We start from the raw sequence: 24,611 nt of genomic DNA, 5'->3' as shown, positions 1-24,611 counted from the left end.
TTTATTTGAGTGCAATCCAAATACATCCCAATAACGACTAGATATTTTAGTAGGCACTAGTATGGTTAACAAGTCCGAATGCTTATTTCATGCACTAGTAGCATACTAATTTAGCTGTGAAGTAATACATTGAGGTACTATGCCCACTGCCGCCGTCGCCCGTGCCTCCGTCATATTGTATAATATTTTTTTCACCTCAGCAGCTCGAACAAGGGTACTTTGCTTCTTAAAAACAGTGAGCAAAATGCGATTTTGCTCACTGAGTCATTTTGTCTCACTCAGTGAGCAAAATCGCATTTTGCTCACTGAGTTGTCTCATTCAGTGAGCAAAATGCGATTTTGCTCACTGAGTGAGACAAAATGACATTCAAGTGACCTTTATAGTCAAATGTCATTTCAACATGCGGGGTCTAATACAAGTTCGATACTTGGGTTCTATTATCTCTGTCCCTCTAGGTATGTTCTCACTGCTTAGGGTGAAAAATTTTGTGTACTACACGAGATCAAAGTTATTTACATCTCGTGCGCTTTTGAATCCCTTACTACGCTCAAGATTCTAAATTAGATTCACTCGCTACGCTCGTGAATCTATTATAGAATCTTTCGCTTGCACGGGACTCAAAATAAGCACTCGAAGAAATATCAAACTTTAATCTCTTGTTGTACAAATAACTATTGACATATTTCATTTACTGATAACGTAAAGTTTTACATAATTAGGGTTCCGTACCCAAAGGGTAAAACGGGACCCTATTACTAAGACTCCGCTGTCCGTACGTCCGTCCGTCCGTCCGTCCGTCTGTCTGTCACCAGGCTGTATCTCACGAACCGTGATAGCTAGACAGTTGAAATTTTCACAGATGATGTATTTCTGTTGCCGCTATAACAACAAATACTAAAAACAGAATAAAATAAAGATTTAAGTGGGGCTCCCATACAACAAACGTGATTTTTGACCGAAGTTAAGCAACGTCGGGCGGAGTCAGTACTTGGATGGGTGACCGTTTTGTTTTTCCGTTTTTTGCATTATGTTGCGCGAGTCCGACTCGCACTTGCCCGGTTTTTATTTTTATAACTAGTACGCAGGCCTACTGCTTTTGCTAGCTATTTTATTCTAGGGAAATCACAGTTCTAACCCAACCTAACGAATTTTTTCACGGTTTTCGTTCTTCGGGGGCCGCAGTTCAAACCTAACCTAAACCACTTTTTTGCTAGAGTATTTTATTCTACAGAGGGTCAAAGTTGTAACCTAACCTAACCCTCCTTTTGTTAGGTAGTTATTAGTTAGTGCGGAGTCGCAGTTCCAACCTAACCTAACCCATTTATGTCATGCAACTATTATGCCACACAAATAATTATGAGATGTCACTTGTTATAACAAATAATATGCTTTAGAGTATGTAATAATTATGACAATGTATATTAGACGAAGTGTAAATATACCTTATGACCATTATAGCAATAATAACATTATGTTTACTGTTAATTATGTATTACGGTAGTATGCCATTTATTACGTTATTCAAAATAACGATGTATCAAACTATAATATATGAAAAGTAGTTATAATAAATGTAATGCACCCGATTTACCATTATCAAAATTATTCCGCTTTTGAAGTAAGTGCACCTTAATTTTATCTAAGATGAAAATTGGACACTTACATGGTGTGAAGGCTAGGCATCCTAACAGCCACTAGACCATACGGGGTTAGATTGAATAAATTCAGTGATTCCCCACTAAGCTGTATTGAGACATTTGAAATGACATACCACCCACTCCGAAAATACTATGCTGATTATGATAATATTACATTAATACAACATATAATCAACTTGTTAACTACTCACTCAGTTACTGGTTGATCTGGCTTGAAAATCGACGTTACAGGAACAGCAATTACACGCCAGTCCATTAGATGTGTCATTTGAGTTAAATTGCTCCATGCTACACATTTGTGTCGCCATTTAACTCTGAAAGTCGTTGCCAAATCTACAAAGTTTGTCTAAACTTTCTAAGAAAAGCGTATTATTAGAAAATGTCCTACTGTTGGTAATTGTGCGTTTTTACACAAATTTTCTTCTCTTCTCTTTCCGCACAGACTCTAGGTAAGAATAGAAGACGCCTAGAATATTCGTACTTAATAAAATACGCATAGAATAAAAATGTCGACATATGTTTGTACCTCTAAAATGTATCCTCACCAACAACGACATCAACCTTCTGTTTTATTAAGTGATAGTAAAGAAAGATTAGGTTAGCTGGTCATATCCCTCATATAGAAAAAGATAAGTTTCCCTTTGTGCGTGGGAGAATCGACATAATCAATTGGTAGGTAATTTAGAAAAGTCTGTGTCAGTGCTTATGTTCATTATTGGGATTAGATTAGCATAGGTTAGGTTGGGATTAGGTTGTCAAAATCGAACCCCGGCGAGCAGTACCTAAACGGTAAAATATATGGAGGGGGAAACAAAGCTACTATTTAATAACGTTAATTAAATGTACCGCTCTACATCTAGATACATTCAATGGAGGCTTCTATTCTAAGATAAATTTAGCTGCTTTAAGTAGTTTGAAATGTCATCCATTACAGACTGCGGGTAAATTGGGTACAATGTGGACCTTACGCCTTTTGTTATAAGGTCCACCGATGTACAGTTAACAGTGTGGGGGATGGTATCTACTACCTAAATCACACTTTAATTAATTACCAGTGTTTAATTATTATAGTACATTATTGTCGAGGCTCGGAAGTAGCTACTTGCAGGCATAGGATTCGTTATAAACGGACGACCTTGGGAGTCCGTTTAATTGAATCCGAAGCCAGCAAGTAGCCTTCCAGCCGAGTCATATATAGTGCTTTTCTCAAAAATGGTGCAAGAAATATAAATATCATAGAAATATTTTACAAAAGCAACTTTCATACGTATATATTTTCACAGAAAAAAGTAGAAACAATTGAAAAAATTAGCTTTGCCGCCTTTTTATTTTTTAATAAAAAAATAGAAGTGTATTTTTCTGCCGAAAATACGCCAAACTATTTGAGACAGCTAAATAGTCGCGGTACTAATCATCTGTTTGGCTGTTTAATGGGCCTGTGCCTTCATTTGATATGGCCATTTCAACTTTTAAAAAGTTTGGATTTCGACAAATAATGGAATTTGTATGCAACATTGCAGTCCCAAAATCGAGACTGCAATGTTTTTAACTTTTTAATTTTTGACTGACCATAAACTACGCGCTTCGCAACCTATTTTTTATACGGCAAAGTCGACTTTGCCGTCCATTTTTGAGAAAAATAAATTATAACTCGTGTAGGACACGATTAGGCTTGCGGCATGCTCCTGATAGGCCGCGCTGGCTCAGAATTAATAACCTAGGCCCTTCGAGCAACACCGGCTTCCGACACATCGGAAGGGAGGGGCCCAAGCGATATCTCACCGTACAAATCTTTCTGCCATTTTTCGCGGGGGGAAAGGTGCACACAGTCGCACTTCTCACACACTTACATACAAAATCCAATCTGTAATGACGACACAAATACATAGAAAATGACACACGTCAAAGACAAATCTTGCAAACCTCGATCTCTTTTTGTGTACGGACGAGTGACAAGTGTCACAACACGCACACTAACACATTTTCGTTGAAGTATGTTATTGTATTCTGAGAGATGAGAAGTCGGATTTGTCGCTCGACCGATCCGCAATTTGTACTGAGCGAGCAAAATCGATAAATCCAACAATTACATGAGACTAAAATATAATAATTGTGTTTGAATGTAATTAAACGTATGATATGTAAAAAAAACTATTACATGTGAAATGTAACACTTTCTTTTTGTAAATTTGATGTCCCCGACCTCTTTTTATAACAAAAAACCGAGCAAACAGGCATTTTTGTGCAGCAGTGTTCACGCGCGCGTCTGGACTCGGTCTAGTGAAAAATCCAAGTGCAACTAGTTTTATTACCCGCGCTAGATTAGATTGACGCGCTAATCTTGTACCTCGGCAGAGGGGAAATAGTGCGAATGCCGCCTCCCTTCCGTGTTGCTCGAAGCCTAGGCCCAAACTGTGCCATTATTACACTAACTATAACTATCTGTCGACAGATGTTGTCTCTTTGCTGGCGTCCATTTGAACGGTATAAATCCCGGCACGACTCCATCCCAGTGGAATTTTCAGGTATGACTGAAAACATTTATTTCTCCTGCAATTAATGTGTAGGCAGGAAAATGGCAAATTAACATTCCAAGTTTGATGGAGCTCAGCCATTACGCGCTTGTTGGCGCACAGTAAACAAAATAGCTTCGCGTTTTTAAGATTGTCGGAGAGGCGTAGATCGTGTCTAAAATGTTTTGACAATAAGGAAGTGTCGCGCGCAAGATGGGCTATATTGCCGTGACAATGACGTACAAAAATAACAATGTTTATGAAATTACTTTAGACGTTGTTTACATTGATAAACATTGATTTTTTGACATTTACTTTTATAAAACATGCTGGTATTATCAAACTACACAACGGGACTTAATTGCGTATTTAAGTTTTAAGATTTACCTCCGACGTTTCGAGGACGGCGTTGTCCCCGTGGTCTCGGAGAAGACTGGCTCAAGGGCCCAACGTTTTCTGTTCTCTTTCACGGCGCAGCAACTAGTATCATTTCTTTCTCCTCGCTCTTTTAAAAATGCCGTTTGTCAAAAAAGGACAGCCATACTGTTGACAAGATGGACTTCAAATCAAGTGTTGCCTTTTTTGATGCGCCCAGGCTGTGTATGTGTGCGTAAAAGAGCTTTTAGGGATGTGAAAAGTCGATTTTAAAGCGTAATGCTGCTGCAGTCGCCATATCTTAGAAAGTAATTAATAAACGCGAGCGAAGCGAGCGCGAATAATTTCCGATATAAAAACGCAATTTGATAGACAGTTGTACATTTTTACTTTTAGTAAGGAAATCAGTCACATAATTTTATCACGAAAATTGACAGTGCTGCAGCAGTAACGTTGCAACAGAGTAATGCTGCTGCAGTCGCCATATCTTAGAAAGTGATTGAAAACGCGAGCGAAGCGAGCGCGAAAATTGTTCGATATAAAAACGCAATTTGATAGACAGTTGTACATTTCTACTTTTAGTATGGAAATCAGTCACATCATTTTATCACGAAAATTGATAGTGCTGCAGCAGTAACGTTGCAACAGAGTAATGCTACTGCAGTCGCCACCCGAATGTCACCTTTATCATGTCTTATAATGTTACTGAAAACGCGAGCGAAGCGAGGGCGAAAATTTTTCGATATAAAAAACGCAATTTGACTTAGAAAGTTATTGAAAACGCGAGCGAAGCGAGCGCGAAAATTGTTCGATATAAAAATGCAATTTGACTTAGAAAGTTATTGAAAACGCGAGCGAAGCGAGCGCGAAAATTGGTCGATATAAAAACGCAATTTGATAGACAGTTGAAATTTTTTTCTTTTAGTATGGAAATCAGTCACATAATTTTATCACAAAAGTTGACAGTGCTGCAGCAGTAACGTTGCAACAGAGTAATGCTGCTGCAGTCGCCATATCTTAGAAAGTGATTGAAAACGCGAGCGAAGCGAGCGCGAAAATTTTCCGATATAAAAACGCTATTTGATAGACAGTTGTACATTTTCTATAAGGTGTATGCAGAAAATATTGAAAAAATTCAGAAGAAGTTTGTTAGAATCCGCCCCCCCCCCCTCCCGCGGGAGGTGACAAATCGTCTGCAGCGTATTTAATTATAATTCTAAGTATAATGGCGAACAAAGTGCTTGAAAACTTAGTACGCGAACTCCAGAAGACACTATCCACTCTGGTAAATAAAGTCAGTACTCTAGAAGCAAAGATAGGTGAGCAAAATGACCTAATACTATAGTTGGTTTTTTTAGCATTAGAAAGAACTTGTAAGAAGGTAAGCGATCTTGACATGTCTTTTAATTGAAAAACGCTTTTTAAAAATCAATAACTATTAATTATGAAAGCAAAAGAATATAAAATATCGTATTAGATATATAATTGTTACATATTTGCCGTAACTTATTTTTAAAATGTGTTGATAATTCTGCAGAGTACTTCGTCGAAAAGAGGAAAATTAATACCGACAGGCACGCCTCATTTATCATCGGAATGCCAGAAAGTCTACTCGAGCGGTTTACTTCGCCGACGGTGTGGCCACACGGAGTGAAGTTTGCGAACTGGTTTCGCGTGCGCCCCCGCCGCCCCGCTCGGAGCGGCTCGCCCGCTCACCGCGACCACTGCGGCCCGACCCCAGTCAACGGTTCATTAGCCAACGGGCAACAGCCAGGTGCAGCGCATGAATAGTGAATGTGATAAACTGCATATATTACTCCAAAACGTTAGATGTTTACGCAGTAAGACTACTTCTATCGAAAGCATACTCCAAGGAGTTACTAAATACGATCTACTGTTAATAACTGAGCACTGGTTAACATCTAACGAGATCGCTGTTACAAGTTTAATGAATTACACTTTAATCTCTGACTACTGCCGTAAAAATCGCCTTCACGGTGGACGGTGGTGTTTGTATATACGCGCATAACAGTGTTGCCGTGTTGGATAGGGGTGATTTAGGCATAAAATACTCAATTGAAATGCACATTGAGATAGCGGCATTGCAACTTGTAAACTTAAATGTTATTGTTTTGTGTGTATACCGTTCCAATACGGAGGGTGACTTTAATATATTTATTGATCAGTTGGAACTACTACTGAACGATATTAGTCAAGACAGTGCGGACATTTTAATAATGGGAGATATTAATGTGGATTCCTTGAAACGATCGAAAGAGATCAGGTTACTCCATGAGCTATTAGCTAGGTATAATATATTATCTTCTAGGGTAAACTTTCCAACTCGTATACAGGGTGAATCCAGAACCAGGTTGGACCATGCGTATACAGACCTGCCCTTAGACTGCACCAAAGCATACCCATTGGAATTTAATATAAGTGATCACTGTGCGGTCTGTATTGTAATATCCACACCCAAAAATATGTATACCTCGCGCCGCGTAAAAAAACGAATAATTAACGGCTGTCATATGCTAAAATTTATCGAGTTTTTGGAACTATATGACTGGTCCAAATTTTCTGACTATAATTAATTTAACTTTGATGATATTTATAATGTCCTTATAATGAATTTTAATCTTCACTGCCGTATTAGGTCTGTTTTGGTGCGATCTAAGGATTCAGTCTGGAGTAATGACGAAACTATAAAGAGTAAACAACTTCTTTTGTTTCTCGGAATGCTCACGCGATTATATCCCTTAAATGCTGACTTAGCTCGATTAATTAACGCTCACAAATGCAAACATAATAGTTTACTTACTAAAACTAGACGGTCGTTTATAAATAAAAATATAGAATCCAGTGAGAATAAAAGTAGCGCCTTATGGAACTCGATTAAACTAGAAATAAATAAAGGTAAGTTGTCAGGAGATGACTTTCGTGTGCTTAGGCATGCTGTGTGTGGATTGCAGGGCTCCAGTCGCGAGCTGGCGGACGCGCTTAATCAGCACTACCTGGCGGTGGTGCGCGACACTCCAACCAGGCCCAACATACCCGAGGCTCTAAAACTGTTGCGCGCCTCCAGACCACCCGTACCGAACACTATGTTTATGACTCCATTTACGGCACCGGAGCTGGTCAAAATTATTAAACATATTAAATCGAAGGCCACCAAAGACGTCTATGGGTTCCCAACCTCTGCACTGCGTAAACTACCTTACATTTTCCTGAACCTGCTATGCAACCATCTTAGTACCTCAATGTCGAACGGTTCTTATCCTGACACTTTAAAGAGTATAAAAGTTACGCCTGTGTATAAAGGTAAGGGTAGCAAGAAGGAATTAAAAAACTATCGTCCGATATCGTTGGTGCCCGCAATCTCAAAAATATTTGAGATGGGAATTTGTGACAGACTGATGAGCTTCTTTAGCTCGAATGAGTCATTATGCTCTCAACAGTATGCTTATCAGGCTGGTCGATCGACGGTGGAGGCAGCACGCGAGGTGGTAAAGAACGTACTAGGCAGGCTAGAATCAAAAAAACGTGTCGCCGCTATACTTTTCGACCTATCTCGCGCTTTTGACCGTGTTGATTACAAACTGATAGCAGCTAAGCTCGAACACTATGGCGTACGTGGGGTGACCCTGGATTTCATTATTTCCTTCCTCAGCAACCGCTCCCAAAGAACGGAAGTGGCTGGTGATGCTTCGGTACCAGGTGATATTGGTGACCGGTCAGTTCCTCAGGGGTCCAACGTTGGTAATACGATATTTCTGGTACTGATGAATGACTTGCCATTTTTATCTTCTCACACCCAGCTCATTATGTACGCAGATGATATCTGCGCCGTAGTGAGCGGGGACTGTGAGGATGAGCTCCGTATCAATGTAGAAACGGTAATAGTGAAGCTCTTGCACTGGTTTACTGCGAACGGTATGCAGCTGAACCTCGAAAAACGAATATTCTGGACTTTTCATTGGCAACAAATAAGACCACAAACTTAATCCCTGTAGTAATACAAAACACCAAAATTGGGGCCGTAAGCTCCGCAAGATTCGTAGGCTTCACTCTAGACTGCAGTGGCAGGAGCATATTCATTCCCTCTGTGCTAGGCTAAACTCTGGCTATTATGCCGTAACCAGACTCAAAGGCTCCTTGTCCCAAAATAATCTGCTAGCCGCCTACTACGCTTATTTTCACTCCCATCTTTCCTATGGAATCGATATTTGGGGTTTAGCTGCAGACCGTGATCGCCCTTTTATAATCCAAAAAAAAGTCGTCCGGTCTATGTGCCGAGTACCGCCAGACGAACCGGCAAGAGAGCTTTTTATTAAATTACGCATCCTAACGGTTCCCTCGCTCTTTATTTTCGAGGTAGGAAAACTAATCCGGCGCAGCAGGAAACACTTTTCCACCTCTACTACGCGTGAGTCGTCAAGACGAACGCAGGTACTAGTAATACCTAGGCACAGACTTGCAAAAACAGGTAACTTCTTCCAAATTATAGGTCCACGCATCTATAACAGGTTACCGACCGATATAAAGGATGTTGCTTCAGATCTCATTTTTATAAAAAAACTCAAGTGTTTCCTGATCCAAAAGGCGTTTTATTCGGTCAAGGAATTCCTAGAAGGCTAACGAATGTTAAATGGAAAGCTATTATTATTATTCCAACGTATTGGAACGGGGTATAACTATTTTATTGTCAATTTAATTATTATAATTTTTCCAATGTTTACAATGATACCTACTTTTAATTGTATATATTTCTGACATACCTATTGTATAATGTAAATTACGCATCTGTGACAATGTATGATCAATACAAATAAAGAATATGAATATGAATATGATTAAATTTAAGCTATCTATGGACAACTATTCTATGTCATGCAAAAAATGCCATCTTGTCCCTTTATTTAAGAGACGATCGGCAAATGACGTAAGTTTATTAATGAAAATTGCCCAAGGTATAGTCGATTCTCCGGATCTTGTGAGCAAAGTACAATTCTATATACCTGTCTCGCAACTGCGCAGAAGACCCTTGCTTCGCATCCCTCTTTCATGCAATAACATTCGTAAAAAATGTTTCTTCCCTCGCCCGATGTAGATTTGTTTCACAGCAAGATTAATGATGTTAAAAATATTATTGTCAATAGATAGTTACCGTTACCCGACTGAAGTTTGCGTTCATAGTTTATCAGGAATATTCCTATATAGTGTAATATTCTGCTAATTTGAGACCTTTATATTCATGTTATTTAGCATTATATATGTGGAAGCTTGTAATTTGCATATAGTAGATAAGTATATTAACCTATGTATATTAGGCAGTAAGCATCCCGAATAAAATAAAATAAAATATTTTTTTTACTTTTAGTCCTAACCAGGCGCGAATCCAGGATTTCATACAGAAAAGGGATGGGACAGTTTTCTATCAGCCTAGCATCGCATAGGGCTCGATATTTAAGGGTCTCAGCGAAGTTGTTCTCATACAGAAAAGATGCAAGAAAGCAGAGCTTGGAATTGACCAAGTGAATGTGAAGTGTGAGCAAGGCAGAAGGCCCAGCTGCGAAAGAGGAAAGCTTGGATTTGGATCCACGCCCAAGTGTAATTAAGGCAGAAGATCAACTTTGCCATAAGGCAGAAGACCTCGCATAAGACCTTACGCCGAACTGCAAAGAGTGTAATCACGACTCTTCTACTGCTCGCTCTTTGGCTTCACTCGAAAGCGCTACTTGATAGGATGCTTTTAGTTTTCGGCTTTCACGGGGCCCCTTATAACACTTTGGCAGTTAAGTCTCAGGATCGCGGCTATGATGGAGAAAATTTATAATTTTAAATAATTATGCAATTATACGCGTGTTGATATGTGTGTTTATTTTACCACTACGTAACTATGTAAACTCATTTTTAGTTTTCTTGATTACTTAATGTTTACTCAGTTCCCCAAAAGATGGCAATGCAATGAGGGGCAATTAATTTACTGTCGTTTAATTTTGTTGTATTATTAATTTATTAAATCAACATAATTATTCAATTATTTTTGTTGATATCCGTAGGTACCCCCTCTTCTGAACTTAGAGTTAATTCGGCAAAATCTTTCCTCGGTGGCTTATTCATGTCACAACGTGTTCAATTCAGCGCCATCTGTTAGTTTACCAGGGTACTCAATAGTGGTAGCACATATTTGAAAAAAGTTGCCCCTCCTTCCTAAGTAGCGCCATAAGATTCAGGGGCAAACTTAAGTAAATCGATTGTTGTGGCTACCCCCCCCCCCCTTTTAGGGGTTGAATTTTTATAGCTTATAACCTGGCCGGGAATTTTCGCGACAGATTAGTAAAGTTTTCATTAAAATCCGTTCAGCCGTTTTCACGTGATGCGCGTTCAAATAAACAGACAAACAGATAAACAGATAAACAGACAAACAGACAAAAAATCTAAAAACTTTTGGAACGTGTTCTGTTATCGATTCTAAGTATCCCCAGCCAACTCTTTTTCAAATATCTTCCATGTACAGACTTTCGACCGTCTTCAGCTTTATTATATGTATAGATAGATAAATAGATGTCTTTAGTATTATTTCCCGTACCTAATAAAATAAATAATTTCGTTTTGCTAATGTTTTTTCTTCATTTCCCATGTCTGCTTTTTTCCAAAACATTTTCGAAACAAAACAGAGAAGTTTTTAGCGGATTTATTTGTTCAAGAAAATAAGTTTTCCTATATAACTTCAAAACGGATTAACCGATGTAGTTCCGACTTTCTAACCACTCGTGCAACATATGAGTTTTTTCAACTGAGGAAGCGCCGTGCACCTAGCTCGATTGCGCGGGAATGAGGACAAGCGGGGTTCCAGCTGTAATTGTACATTACACATCATTTTTTTACGGTTTCTGGATATCAGCTTAAGAATTCCTTTTTTTTATCGTTGTGAATATCACAGGTGGGGCCAAGTCCTGGCATCTGTTCGGCTGACGACCTGTGGATGGCGCGTTACATTTTGGCGCGGCTGGCGGAGGAGTATGGCACAGTGGCCTGCTTCGACCCCCAGCCCGTGCCCGACTGGCCCGGCAACGGAACCTTCTGCTACTTTTCCACCAAGGATATGAGGGAAGACGACGGCATACTGTGAGTTATGGATATGTTAAGTCTGAGGGCCTACCGCGAAAAAGGAAAAGCGTAATTTCTTTATCTGCCTGTCTGTCACTAAAATATATAAGAGCGATAGATAGGCAGATAGCGAAATTACGAATTTCGTCTTTCCCGGTAGGCCCTCTGGTTGTCACGCATACTGTAAGTGTGGTACATTTTGCGCGCAAGTAAGATTTTTTTTATCTGACTACCTACAAGTGTTTAATATTAGTCTTCCTTTAATAAGTGACTAAAAGGAGGACTATTTTTTTATAATAGTCTGATGAAGCCGTCATTGCGTGTTTGTATTGCTGTAAAAGTGTGCAAAGGCCGGTGTGTATTATTCGGTTTTAGAACAACAAAGCTCCATTTGGCTAATCTAAAATCAAAATACACTAAGTGCATCATTGCTGCCTAACAAAACTATCATCTCTATTAATTTCGTCTGTGTAATTGAACTCTATCGTTAAGTCATGAAATTAACTGAAATAATCAGTTTTGACACAAATTGAACCGAAATCAATGGCGTGTGAGACATAAATCACAAAATGTGAACATGAGAATTATAAATGAGTACGTAAATTGACCACAATGTGCAACTTTGATAGTAGCCGATATTTGCTTACCAGCAATTTAAACCACCGTGAAACCTCATTTTAACTTTATGTATTGATGCGTTTCATCGTTTTCTGTTGCTTTTGTCTGCATGGTACACAACACACCCTAACATAAGTGGATACTTTTCAGTACTTACAGTCGCCATCAGATATATCGGAGCGGTCAAGGCGCTCACAAATATCCGAACACGGCTCTATTGTCAAGGCGTTAGAGTGCGTGTTCAGATATTGTGAAACACCTTGGCCGCTCCGATATATCTAATGGCGACTGTACACAACACACCCCAACATTTTAAGTAAGTATCCACTTTTCAGTACAGTCGCCATCAGATATATCGGAGCGGTCAAGGCGCTCACAAATATCTGAACACGCCTCTATCGTCAAGGCGGTAGAGTGCGTGTTCAGATTTTGTGAATATACCTTGGCCGCTCCGATATATCTAATGGCGACTGTACACAACACACCCCAACATTTTAAGTAAGTATCCACTTTTCAGTACAGTCGCCATCAGATATATCGGAGCAGCCAAGGTGCTCACAAATATCTGAACACGCCTCTATTGTCAAGGCGTTAGAGTGCGTGTTCAGATATTGTGAAACACCTTGGCCGCTCCGATATATCTAATGGCGACTGTACACAACACACCCCAACATTTTAAGTAAGTATCCACTTTTCAGTACAGTCGCCATCAGATATATCGGAGCGGTCAAGGCGCTCACAAATATCTGAACACGCCTCTATCGTCAAGGCGGTAGAGTGCGTGTTCAGATTTTGTGAATATACCTTGGCCGCTCCGATATATCTAATGGCGACTGTACACAACACACCCCAACATTTTAAGTAAGTATCCACTTTTCAGTACAGTCGCCATCAGATATATCGGAGCGGTCAAGGCGCTCACAAATATCTGAACACGCCTCTATCGTCAAGGCGGTAGAGTGCGTGTTCAGATTTTGTGAATATATCTTGGCCGCTCCGATATATCTAATGGCGACTGTACACAACACACCCCAACATTTTAAGTAAGTATCCACTTTTCAGTACAGTCGCCATCAGATATATCGGAGCGGTCAAGGCGCTCACAAATATCTGAACACGCCTCTATCGTCAAGGCGGTAGAGTGCGTGTTCAGATTTTGTGAATATACCTTGGCCGCTCCGATATATCTAATGGCGACTGTACACAACACACCCCAACATTTTAAGTAAGTATCCACTTTTCAGTACAGTCGCCATCAGATATATCGGAGCGGTCAAGGCGCTCACAAATATCTGAACACGCCTCTATCGTCAAGGCGGTAGAGTGCGTGTTCAGATATTGTGAAACACCTTGGCCGCTCCGATATATCTAATGGCGACTGTACACAACACACCCCAACATTTTAAGTAAGTATCCACTTTTCAGTACAGTCGCCATCAGATATATCGGAGCGGCCAAGGTGCTCACAAATATCTGAACACGCCTCTATTGTCAAGGCGTTAGAGTACGTGTTCAGATATTGTGAATACCTTGGCCGCTCCGATATATCTGATGGCGACTGTACAGCTGGTATGGCGACGTGGGTACTTAAGTAGGGACACTTACTGTACACGAGACAGCGTCAAAAGGAAAGCCAATGTAAATCGATACGAGTACCATACAGCGTCAGCTAAACAACTCTTGAAATGCATCGATACATCGTAAAAATTCATCTTGTTTCATTATTGACACCTTGTGTCATGCAAATTGGGTGTACAAACAGCAACACTCGCACACATGCATACACACTGTACATAGGTGAACCTTATTACAAAAGGCATAAGGTCCACCGATGTGCAGTTAACAGTGTGGGCGATGATAATACCCTGTTCCGTTTGCTTGTTAGCAGAGTGAAACAGTTTGTACAGTCGAGTTCATAAATATGTATAAATTTTTTCACCTTATTGCAATGGATTAAGGTGAAGAAATGCATACATATTTTTGAACTTGACTGTATACACACAAAAGTTGCAGTACGGCTTATATGACGTACCTACAGCCAACCAAATGTCTAAAGCAGGCCACTGACGACTGACGAGAATGGATGCCGTTACAATGGATTCATCCAAATGGACGGCATTCTAATATTAAACATTGTACGTTTTTGACATTCACGGACCGATTTTGGATTGCAGCCACGCAATTTGGACTGTTGGAAGGCTCGTCAGTGGCCACCTTAAGTGGGCGTGGTGCTCAAAATGATCAATTCGTTCTCTTATTCTCCTCAACCTTAACATTAAAGCTGTTGAGAATACCTACCTGGAGTAATTTCTTGTTCTTGATTTGTATGCACATAATTTGTCAGGTGTCAAAAGTGGCATTTCTGGGTCCACTTAGCTACTCCTAGAAGTAACCTACCTACTTCTGCTACCCACTGTATGTGAACGTACACACATCACTATACCTTATAAAACCAAGTCCTCCACCGCGTCTGTCTGTTTGTGTTTGTATGTTTGTTCGCGATGAACTCAAAAACTACTGAAAGGATTTTCATGCGGTTTTCACCTATCAATAGAGTGATTCTTGAGGAGGGTTTAAGTGTACACCGTGTTTTTTTTGATTTCCGTTAATTTCAAGGGTGCATACCTGAGCTTAAATCAAGTAACTTTCCCAAAGACACCGATATTCTAATTAACTCCATTTCGAAGATAATCAATATTTTATTTTTTTCCTATAAGGCCTCTACAAGCTTGTACACTTGCCTTAAGGCCGGTTTACATATTGATTAGTGTTTAGAATGAGTTCATACATTTGCTACTAAATTTAAGTAAAATCTCGGTCGATCGATGTTCGAATTGACATTGATATGTCACAGATTTCAATTGTTTGGGTTAGTTAAATGTAATGCCCGTGTTACAACAACGCTATATGCTACATTTAATTACTTTTTAATATTAATTTTTCTGAAAAAAAAAGCAAAAAAATATTTTTTTTTTCAAAATTAACTATGCCATTTAGTTTTCTTAAACGTACTTAACCATACCCCGAAGTTAACGGAATTCAATAAAAACACGGTGTATAATTTGTTAACCCGTGCGAAGCCGGGGCGGGTCGCTAGTATAATAGTATGTAAAAGTCCGAATTACATTGGAATCAATTTCCGACTTTTATTACCGACATTGATTTGTCAAAAATATGTAACTGTTGTGGTCCCACATTCATTCAACCCGCTGGCTCGCATGTTAGTTATTGTGTCCACCTATGTAAAAATATTTTCCATAATGTCCAGGAAGGAAAACGGGGACCACGTTTGTATAAAGAAGCGGTCGCCCACTATCCTCTTAATCGTCTTATATATATCCTATAATGGAATGTTACCCACATTCCATTTCTGACCGCAACTGCACTACTAGTACGAACGCGTCGGTGTTATTGCCAATTTCCATAGTAAAATGAATGGTAGTGCTGCTGTCGTTGGAAATGGACTGTCACCTTAAATCACTTTCTTCAGAAAGTGTAACTGTAACTACTTGAACTGTGACGCGGTGGACAAAGTTAATGTTTAAGGGCTACGTTTTATACTTTTCCGGTAGCACTGTTACGCGGTGGGAAAAATTATGTTAATGGGCAAATTATTATTCTTTTACGGTAACCGTGTTGTAGGGTGATCGAGCGCGCGATCGACAAGTTGTCTCGTCGGCACGGCGTGCACATCAACGAGTATGACGCCCACAATGGCGCCGACAACGCCAAGCGGCTCAATGGGAAGAATAATACCTCTCATATCAGAGATTTTACGGCAGGTAATTAGACTTTCCGTTTATATGTAGGGTGACTGCTAATCATATTTTTTTTTATTTTATTTGCAAGACACACGGTTAAAAGGTCTTAAAATACAAAAGTTCCACGTATTCAACCTGCAAGCAGGTTAATGCTACAGTTAATGGCCACTACATAGTAATTGGCCACTTCTAACAAATATAAGAAAGAAACAAGTCAACAGAAGTCTTAGTGTCCAATTACTATGTAGTGGCCAATAAGTATACCTACCAAGCACCAAGCTAAAGCACAGAGCAAGTAATACTACCGTACAGAAAAGGAACTTCCTACAAAACCGAAGTTTGACAGCGATTCAGGGACGAATCATGCTGTCCCCTTTCTAATGTATGGCACTATCCCTTTCGGCTATTTAGGGTTGTCAAAATTCTGGTCAATATCTTATCTGTGGTTGTACACGCAAAGGGACGGCAAGTTGTGCCAACCCCAATAATTGCTCGGAGCAATGCAGAGCCTTAGTACTTATTTGTTGTTATAGCGGCAACTTTCATCATCTGTGAAAATTTAAACTGTCTAGCTTATCACGGTTCATGAGACAGCCTGGTGACAGACAGACAGACGGACAGACAGACAGACAGTGGAGTCTTAGTAATAGGGTCCCATTTTTACCCTTTGGAACCCTAAAAATGAATACAAAATAATAATAATGAGTGTATCAACATTTAGATCGCCATTTGTCGACTTTTTTATTTTTTTAAATCCCGGAAAGTTATTTTGTTACGTTGGCTTTAAATTAGTGCAAATTAAAAAGAACGGCGCTCACAACGGCGATGACAACGCTCGTCGGCAACTTGCATATTAAAGACTACAGGTAACGGACAATGTTTCCCTTTATACTGTAAAGGCAACAGAGTTTTTCAGCGGGTGATTTAGGAGCATTCCACGTACTGTCCATACAAAAGCCTTTTTTTCTTCTGTGTTTATTGTTACGTCGTAATTTTTGCGCTATTGAATTTGCTTTTGAAACTAGCATTTATTTCAATAAGAATTCAAAACTCTGACTAACTTCTTTTGCTCAGATATGTCTGATAACTGAAACGAATGTACTACAGTGTATAGTTAACCGAAATACAATTCTAAATTGAAATTCTCAAGATTGTTTTTGGGTTTGGCTGGCAAGTAAGAGCTAAACTAAGCATTAAACCAGATATTCTATCGGTTTCGATCCGACAACGTGACACAATTTGTAACATACCTTTTAGTTTAGACATCAAAAGCTCTACATTTCACTATTCAACTTTCAATGGTGGTTGATTACTTAGCTACGATTGCGTGATAAATCTCACCATCTCCAAATGAACCTTATCCCCTACGTTTTAACGTTCACATTTCATAACTATACAAAGTGAGATGTGAGGTTTTAGTTGTGGAAGTGAACAATTCAAATCCATCATCAAAAGGACTCAAAGATCGTTTCAGAGAAACTGTCTATTGAACTAAGAAATTCCAATATACAGGGTGATCAATCCAAATGGGTCAGTATGGAGAAGTCAGAAACTATGAGAGATAGCGAAATCTGTTCTTAGGAACCATGGCTTCGATTTTAGATTTAATAATAATGGCATTCAATTTTTTTTTAAATCTATCATACATAACCGGGATTCGAACCTGGTCAATATTCTTGTTGTTTGTTTGTGTGGCAACTTTTAAACGATGCGTGATATATAGGTGGGGGATGCTCGACCAAATATCATAGAGGGCCCCGAGACGAAACAAACTACATTAAAAAAAATTCAAAATGGCCGACTTTTTTTTTTCAAGTTGGTCCTAGCGCGCTGAGATTTGGCATGCGGCGAGCCTGGGGGCCCAAGATTGTCATGTCAAAAATTTTTTTTGGAAGAATCCAAAATGGCGGCGGACACTGTCAAATATCCAAGTAGGTTAAGCGAGCCCGAAGGGCGAGTTTCAGGCCGGGAGGCCGTAGGCCCCGGCGGAGGGCCGGGAGGGACTCCCAATAGGAAAAGTGTTGGGTCGTGTTTAAGCTCCAACTTCCCCCTCTCGTGTGACGCTTCGGGCCTTCGGCCCTACGCGGAGCTCGGCCTTCGGCCTTCGCAAGCCTCGATGCTTCGCCGTCGGGCATTCGGCCCGCCGGCTTCGCTCATCAAGACAGTTGACTTGGTAGAACGCTTGGAAGCACCTCATTCACGCAGCTCGGCCTTCGGCCTCGCGTTTTGGGAGTCGGGGTGGTGGCTCCGGGCCTTCCACCGGGGTCGGCCTTCGACCTCCCGGCCTGAAGCTCGCCCTACGGGCTCGCTTAACCTACTTGGAAATTTGACGTTGCCCGTGTCCGCCGCCATTTTGGATTTTTCCAAAATTTTTTTTGCAATGGTAATTTTGGGCCCCCAGGCTCGCCGCATGCCAAATCTCAGCGCGCTCGGACCAACTTCAAAAAATAAAAAAAAGTCGGCCATTTTGATTTTTTTTAATGTGGTTTGTTTTGTCTCGGGGCCCTCTATGATATTTGGTCGAGCACCCCCCACCTATCACGCATCGTTTAAAAGTTGCCATACAAACAAACAACAAGAATATTGACCAGGTTCGAATCCCGGTTATGTATGATAGATTAAAATAAAAATTTTAATGCCATTATTATTAAATCTAAAATCGACGCCATGGTTCCTAAGAACAGATTTCGCTATCTCTTATAGTTTCTGACTTCTCCCTACTGACCCATTTGGATTGATCACCCTGTATAAGTAGGTACCTACAATGAATTAGTTCCGAGTAGATGAATAATTATGATTTGAATTTTAAAGAGCTATCAAATTCTGAATACTGATTGGCTAACTTAACAAAGCTAAAATAACTTATATTTGAAGGATTGAGTGTATGTTTATGCTTTATGTTTGTTTTTTATGCAATATGTTTTAACTATAAACTGAAATGGATATCATACACTAAACAAAAAGTAACCAAGTTCACAATTTTTTTTGGTTCATATTTTTTATTTCATAATTTTATTGAAAGATAGCAACAATAATAATCAATAAAGGAAGAACATTGTTTTATAATGATAAAAACAATTGGATATAAACATTTCATCTGTGTATGATAAGGATCCTGACTGAATTTTTCCAAGTTTGAACCAACGATTTAAGACCACCATACCTAAGAAAGATTGAAGTTAGAGTAGGTACGTCTAAGCTAACTGACTTGAACAAAGTGAGGTGTCATTATATACGTCATACCTACCTACCTACCTGTTGCCTAATGCCTCCTCTATAAACCGCCATGATCTCTCGAACACATTGCAGCCGCCGACTCCTTACATCGCGTACGAGATCATCCGTCCATTTAGTTTGTGGTCGTCCAACACTGCGCTTTCCGATCCGTACATCCGTAGCCGCCACTGTAGGACTTTTCTGCCCAAACGGCCATCGACTCTCCGGCTCGACTCGATATACGTCATATTTCCATAGGAATTTGACATGAATAATAGCTTTGCCATTCCTTGTCATTGCAAATGCCATGGAGAGTTAGCTTACTCCGACCCTAGATATACACGGTGTAACATGAGGAAACCGAATAATTTTAACCACGCATTTCTGAGGTCAAAAGAAGGAAAAAATGTAATATGAGTTTAGGCTTCGAGCAACACGGAAGGGAGGCGGCATTCACACTATTTCCCCTCTGCCGAGGTACAAGATTAGCGCGTCAATCTAATCTAGCGCGGGTAATAAAACTAGTTGCACTTGGATTTTTCACTAGACCGAGTCCAGACGCGCGCGTGAACACTGCTGCACAAAAATGCCTGTTTGCTCGGTTTTTTGTTATAAAAAGAGGTCGGAGACATCAAATTTTCAAAAAGAAAGTGTTACATTTGACATGTAATATTTTTTTTTACATATCATACGTTTAATTACATTCAAACACAATTATTATATTTTAGTCTCATGTAATTGTTGGATTTATCGATTTTGCTCGCTCAGTACAAATTGCGGATCGGTCGAGCGACAAATCCGACTTCTCATCTCTCAGAATACAATAACATACGTCAACGAAAATGTGTTAGTGTGCGTGTTGTGACACTTGTCACTCGTCAGTACACAAAAAGAGATCGAGGTTTGCAAGATTTGTCTTTGACGTGTGTCATTTTCTATGTATTTGTGTCGTCATTACAGATTGGATTTTGTATGTAAGTGTGTGAGAAGTGCGACTGTGTGCACCTTTCCCCCCGCGAAAAATGGCAGAAAGATTTGTACGGTGAGATATCGCTTGGGCCCCTCCCTTCCGATGTGTCGGAAGCCGGCGTTGCTCGAAGAGTTTAGGTCAATTTCGCCAAAAAAAAAAATTTTTTTTGTTTTGTTTTTTTTTCAATTTATTGAATGTATTTGTACATAAAAAATAAATGTTATTGGTGAACTTGTTACTCAAAATTGATTTTTACATTTTTTTTTCGCAATACCTTCTTTTTGCAAAGTGGTACTTGTCACTTTTTGACATCTATCAATAAGGATATTAAGACTACGTCCCATAGCAGCAATATTACCATCAAAAAAGCCTTTTACATTATGTAACAACAAAAACTTGTTTATTTTTAAATTAATATTATCTCTGAAACTAGGCGTTTTTAAAAAAAAGTTTATAGGACATTTTTGTCTCTAAATATGATCAGGAATACGCTGTTAAAATTATTCGGTTTACTCATGTTACACCGTGTATTAAACGGGTCTCTATTGTTTCCCAAATAGTTTTAAGTCATAATGTTTGTCCGAATTTTCGTTAGTCATAATTGGTTTTTCTCAGAAACGCGTAACTTTTCAGGATTACCATAAAACAAACCTAACCTAACTTAACCTATCTATAGAATAACCTTACGAAAATCCTGAAAAGTTAACCGTTTCAGTTTTATGACTAACGATAATATGACAAACAATACATTATGACTTAAAACTTTATGGAAAACAAAGGAACCCCATATTAAACATCGAAAAAAATGTGTATCAATATAATGATTGAATAATAATCCCTACACGTTTGATAAAGTCTCCACGGCCCGATCCGAACTTTAAGATACGTTAGTTAATAGATCTAGAAACGATATGGATTAGATATGGCAGTGTCAAATGTGACGTTTCTTAAAACGAAGATGTCACCTTTGACACTGACACAGTCATCTAATCCATATCGTTTATAGATCTATTAATTGACGTATCTTAAAGTTCGAATCGGGCAGTCACTTTCGCAGGTTGGAAATTACCTATATGATCTATTTCATGAAATCTGTTGGGATTGGGAAATATCACGTAGGTTGGAATTAAGTAGATGTGTTACGAGTTTGCTAATATTTTAAATCAGGGTGCTTAGGCAACGTGCCAATCATTAACGCTCCTTGGCGTAGCGTAGTTATCTCTCTATATCATTCTTACATATTAGTGCGACAGTGACAGTTGCGTTTCGTTCGCTACGGAGCGTTAACGATTGGCATGTTGGCTACGTAACCTAACCTACTTATAATAATAACGGCATGAACAATAATATTTCTTTGTTGCTCTCAATAGGGTTTTCCAAATAAAGCTTTTGCGGATTTTCATTGCAATAAGTTAAAGTTTTATGTGATTTACAGTGTGTTAAGTTGAAATTTATTTAATTAAGTTTAGTGTACTTAAAACAAATTACTACAAACAAAGAGAATAGATAGTATAGAGGGCTATTGCCATAGTAAATTTTGTAGTCACGGTACATTTACTGCCATCTATCGACACACGATTAAAACTTAAAATTAAATTGAAAATGTATAAATTAATCAAAATATGAATACGGATAAATGATTTATATTTTTTATTGTTCCATACTGACCCATGTTCTTTCACTGATATGTGTTCAAATTGTTAAATATCAAACGGTGTCGTCAACGCCATCTAGCCGAGAATAGGCCAAAGGTATGGGCGCCATCTATTCGAGAATTACTTCTTCTTGATTTCCGAGGCACGTCTTTTTCTTAGACTTTATTTATCTTATATACGGAGTTACATATATCTTTGCGACAAATAAGGAAGTTGCTCAGTGATTGATAGAGCGGAAGTAATGTGTAGTCATTGCTTCATTAATTCCACTTAACACTTACCGACTTTGGACCAATTTTCTAAATCATCGGGTTCTAGAGGGTTTCTAGAGAGAATAATTTTGTTACAGGTAGAGAGTTCCTATATCGATAAATTAAATTATCGATACTTTTCTCTAATACTAGTGATCGCTGAGCTTCGTTTGTAACTGTGTATTATTTGTAAGTAATAATTTGGGGTCGATGACAACACCCAGCCTTCTGGGTACCCTGCCCGTTGACGGCGATTTAGTCCAAATTTTTTACCTGTAGGTGTTAACTAAACTTGGTCAAGCAGATCTTGTCAGTAGAAAAAGGTGGCAAATTTGAAAAATGTAGGCGCGAAGGGATATCGTCCCATAGAAAATTTGAATATCGCGCTTTTTTTTGCTGACAAGATTTGCTTGACCAGCTATATTTAGTATTAAGTTTTATTATGTTGGCTTTTGTTTATTTAATTTAGTTTTAATAAATAAATCGTTGTTATTTTGTTTCATATTATAACTGTCCAGGTGGCCTAGCCAAGGTGACAATCGTTTGCGCTTCGCCATCGAATCGCTTTGTGTCTCTCTATCAGTCTTCCATATTAGTGTGACAGTGACAGTTGCGGTTTCGTTCGCTACGTTAGCGATTGGCACGTTGTCTACGGGGCCTGGTTTCGAATCGATGAAGTTACTAGAGATAGGCCTCAAGACTATTCATAGTTTTTGGTATCCGTATTATGATCTAAAAATGCGCTACGGACTTTTTCAAAAACTCTTTTGGCTGAACTTGCGGCACCTTAAAATCTCTATTAGTATAAATAATAACTTGTCAGGCCTTACTTCTTGAAATACTTTTGTTGTTTTTTTGTTTTTATTGATTATTTTGCATATATAAAAGGAATGCAAGAAAGGGTGTGGTGTTTGTAAATTTTTCTGGTGTTCTCACTTTAAAATAACGTTAACGGATCAAACGTTATTTTAAAGTGAGAACACCAGAAAAAAATATATCGAACGTTTGTTTGTTGAAGGTGTCGCCAACCGAAGCTGCAGCGTCAGAATCCCCCGCCAGGTGGCGGAGGACAAGAAAGGGTACCTGGAGGACCGGAGACCTGCCGCCAACGCGGACCCCTACCGCGTCATCAACATTATGCTCAGGACTTGCATCATGGATGAATAGCCTGGCTAAGATGAGTGGCTACAGAGGGACCGCGAACGAAGTTTTACCTCTCTGTCGCAGTTACGTAAGAATTCACAAGTGCGACCGAGAGGCAAAACTTCGTGCGTGGTCCGCGGTAGGCCCTCAGATGTACAAGTTGCGGATAGTTTCCGAAAAGTTTGATAAATTCTAGGAAATTACAGGAACATTTCACAGGAAACAAGAGAAGCTTTTATTATGGAAATTTTGATTCCGCTACTAAAGTATGAGAAGTTTCCGAATATTTTCCATGTGGAAATTTCGCAATTTTGGAAACTTTTCGACGGCACATCAGTAAGTGTATCCAAGCCAAGCCATGAAGGCTCAATTTGAAAGCTTTTACAACATGCAAGGCTTAGTTTTACCTTAATAACTTGATCCATAAAACTGAAAATCAAATCCTACGAAATCACTTTAAAAATTGACGAGAGGGATAGATGACACCCTCAAGAATCGGAATAAATTTCACGAACTTTTAATTGCTAAAATACCACGTCTAAGAGCTGTCAAGAATTATGAAAAGTTTTAAATAACTTCGCTTCCGATCAAAGCAAAATTTCTGAAAATTATACGCTTGTCGCGTATTATAAAGGCATTCATTAACTGTAGGTAATCTCTGTCTCTCATTGACATGATCAGATTTATTAGAAAGAGACACAAATACCGTAACATAGCATAGTATTTACCGTGTTTTATTGTTTTATATTATTATGTCTGTACATTGATTTGTTTGTTGGTTCATAAAAAAATGCGTATTCTCTGTACTTGTTTGTGTACTTTTCTTTGGCGTGTTATTGAGGAAAAAATATGATGACGAAATAAGCGATGTTCTTTTTCTATCTTTATTATTAAAATTATGGCATGTTTAATATTAAATTGGAGCAAACATAATTTTGCGATTGCAATATACGTTTTGGTTTATATATAACATTTTATTCTTATAAAATAAGTATTCATTTTGTCGTAAAAGGTGTATTAACATCTTTTCTATTTTCAATGGAATTCAAAAGGTGCCTATTCTCTTTTAACCAACCACAACCACAAGAACCACATTATTTGATTTTTTGTCCTTCCAGCTAATCATTTCCCTCCGCCGCCAGCACCACATTACGCATGTGAGTTTCATTACATTGCGGTATTTGATCAGTCAGCTGAATTGGCTGTTACCTTAATAAACTCACATGTGGCAGAAGAGGTGAGATAATTTATATGATTAGGTATATATTTGATTAAACTTATCTGTACATAATGTTAAGCAAAATAAACGCATTTCATTTCATTTAAATAGGCACAGT

The 24,611-nt window shown here is 38.9% G+C and overlaps 1 protein-coding gene across 3 annotated transcripts in view; it reads left to right on the top strand.

The window, feature by feature from the left end:
* The window catches only part of LOC134793747 (glutamine synthetase 2 cytoplasmic-like), a 68,214-nt gene extending 44,134 nt beyond the window's left edge, over positions 1-24,080 (top strand). For all 3 annotated transcript variants that reach the window (XM_063765415.1, XM_063765416.1, XM_063765417.1), the window contains exons 5-8: positions 4,112-4,184; positions 11,494-11,678; positions 15,921-16,060; positions 23,150-24,080. In XM_063765415.1, coding sequence (XP_063621485.1) covers positions 4,112-4,184; positions 11,494-11,678; positions 15,921-16,060; positions 23,150-23,298 — 547 coding nt within the window. In that variant the 3' untranslated portion in view covers positions 23,299-24,080. The remainder of the gene's footprint in view (positions 1-4,111; positions 4,185-11,493; positions 11,679-15,920; positions 16,061-23,149) is intronic.
* The last annotated feature ends 531 nt before the right edge of the window (positions 24,081-24,611 follow it).

The sequence above is a fragment of the Cydia splendana genome, chromosome 9 (genome assembly GCF_910591565.1).
Source record: "Cydia splendana chromosome 9, ilCydSple1.2, whole genome shotgun sequence".
NCBI lineage: Eukaryota > Metazoa > Arthropoda > Insecta > Lepidoptera > Tortricidae > Cydia > Cydia splendana.
This window is presented reverse-complemented; position numbering and strand designations above follow the sequence as displayed.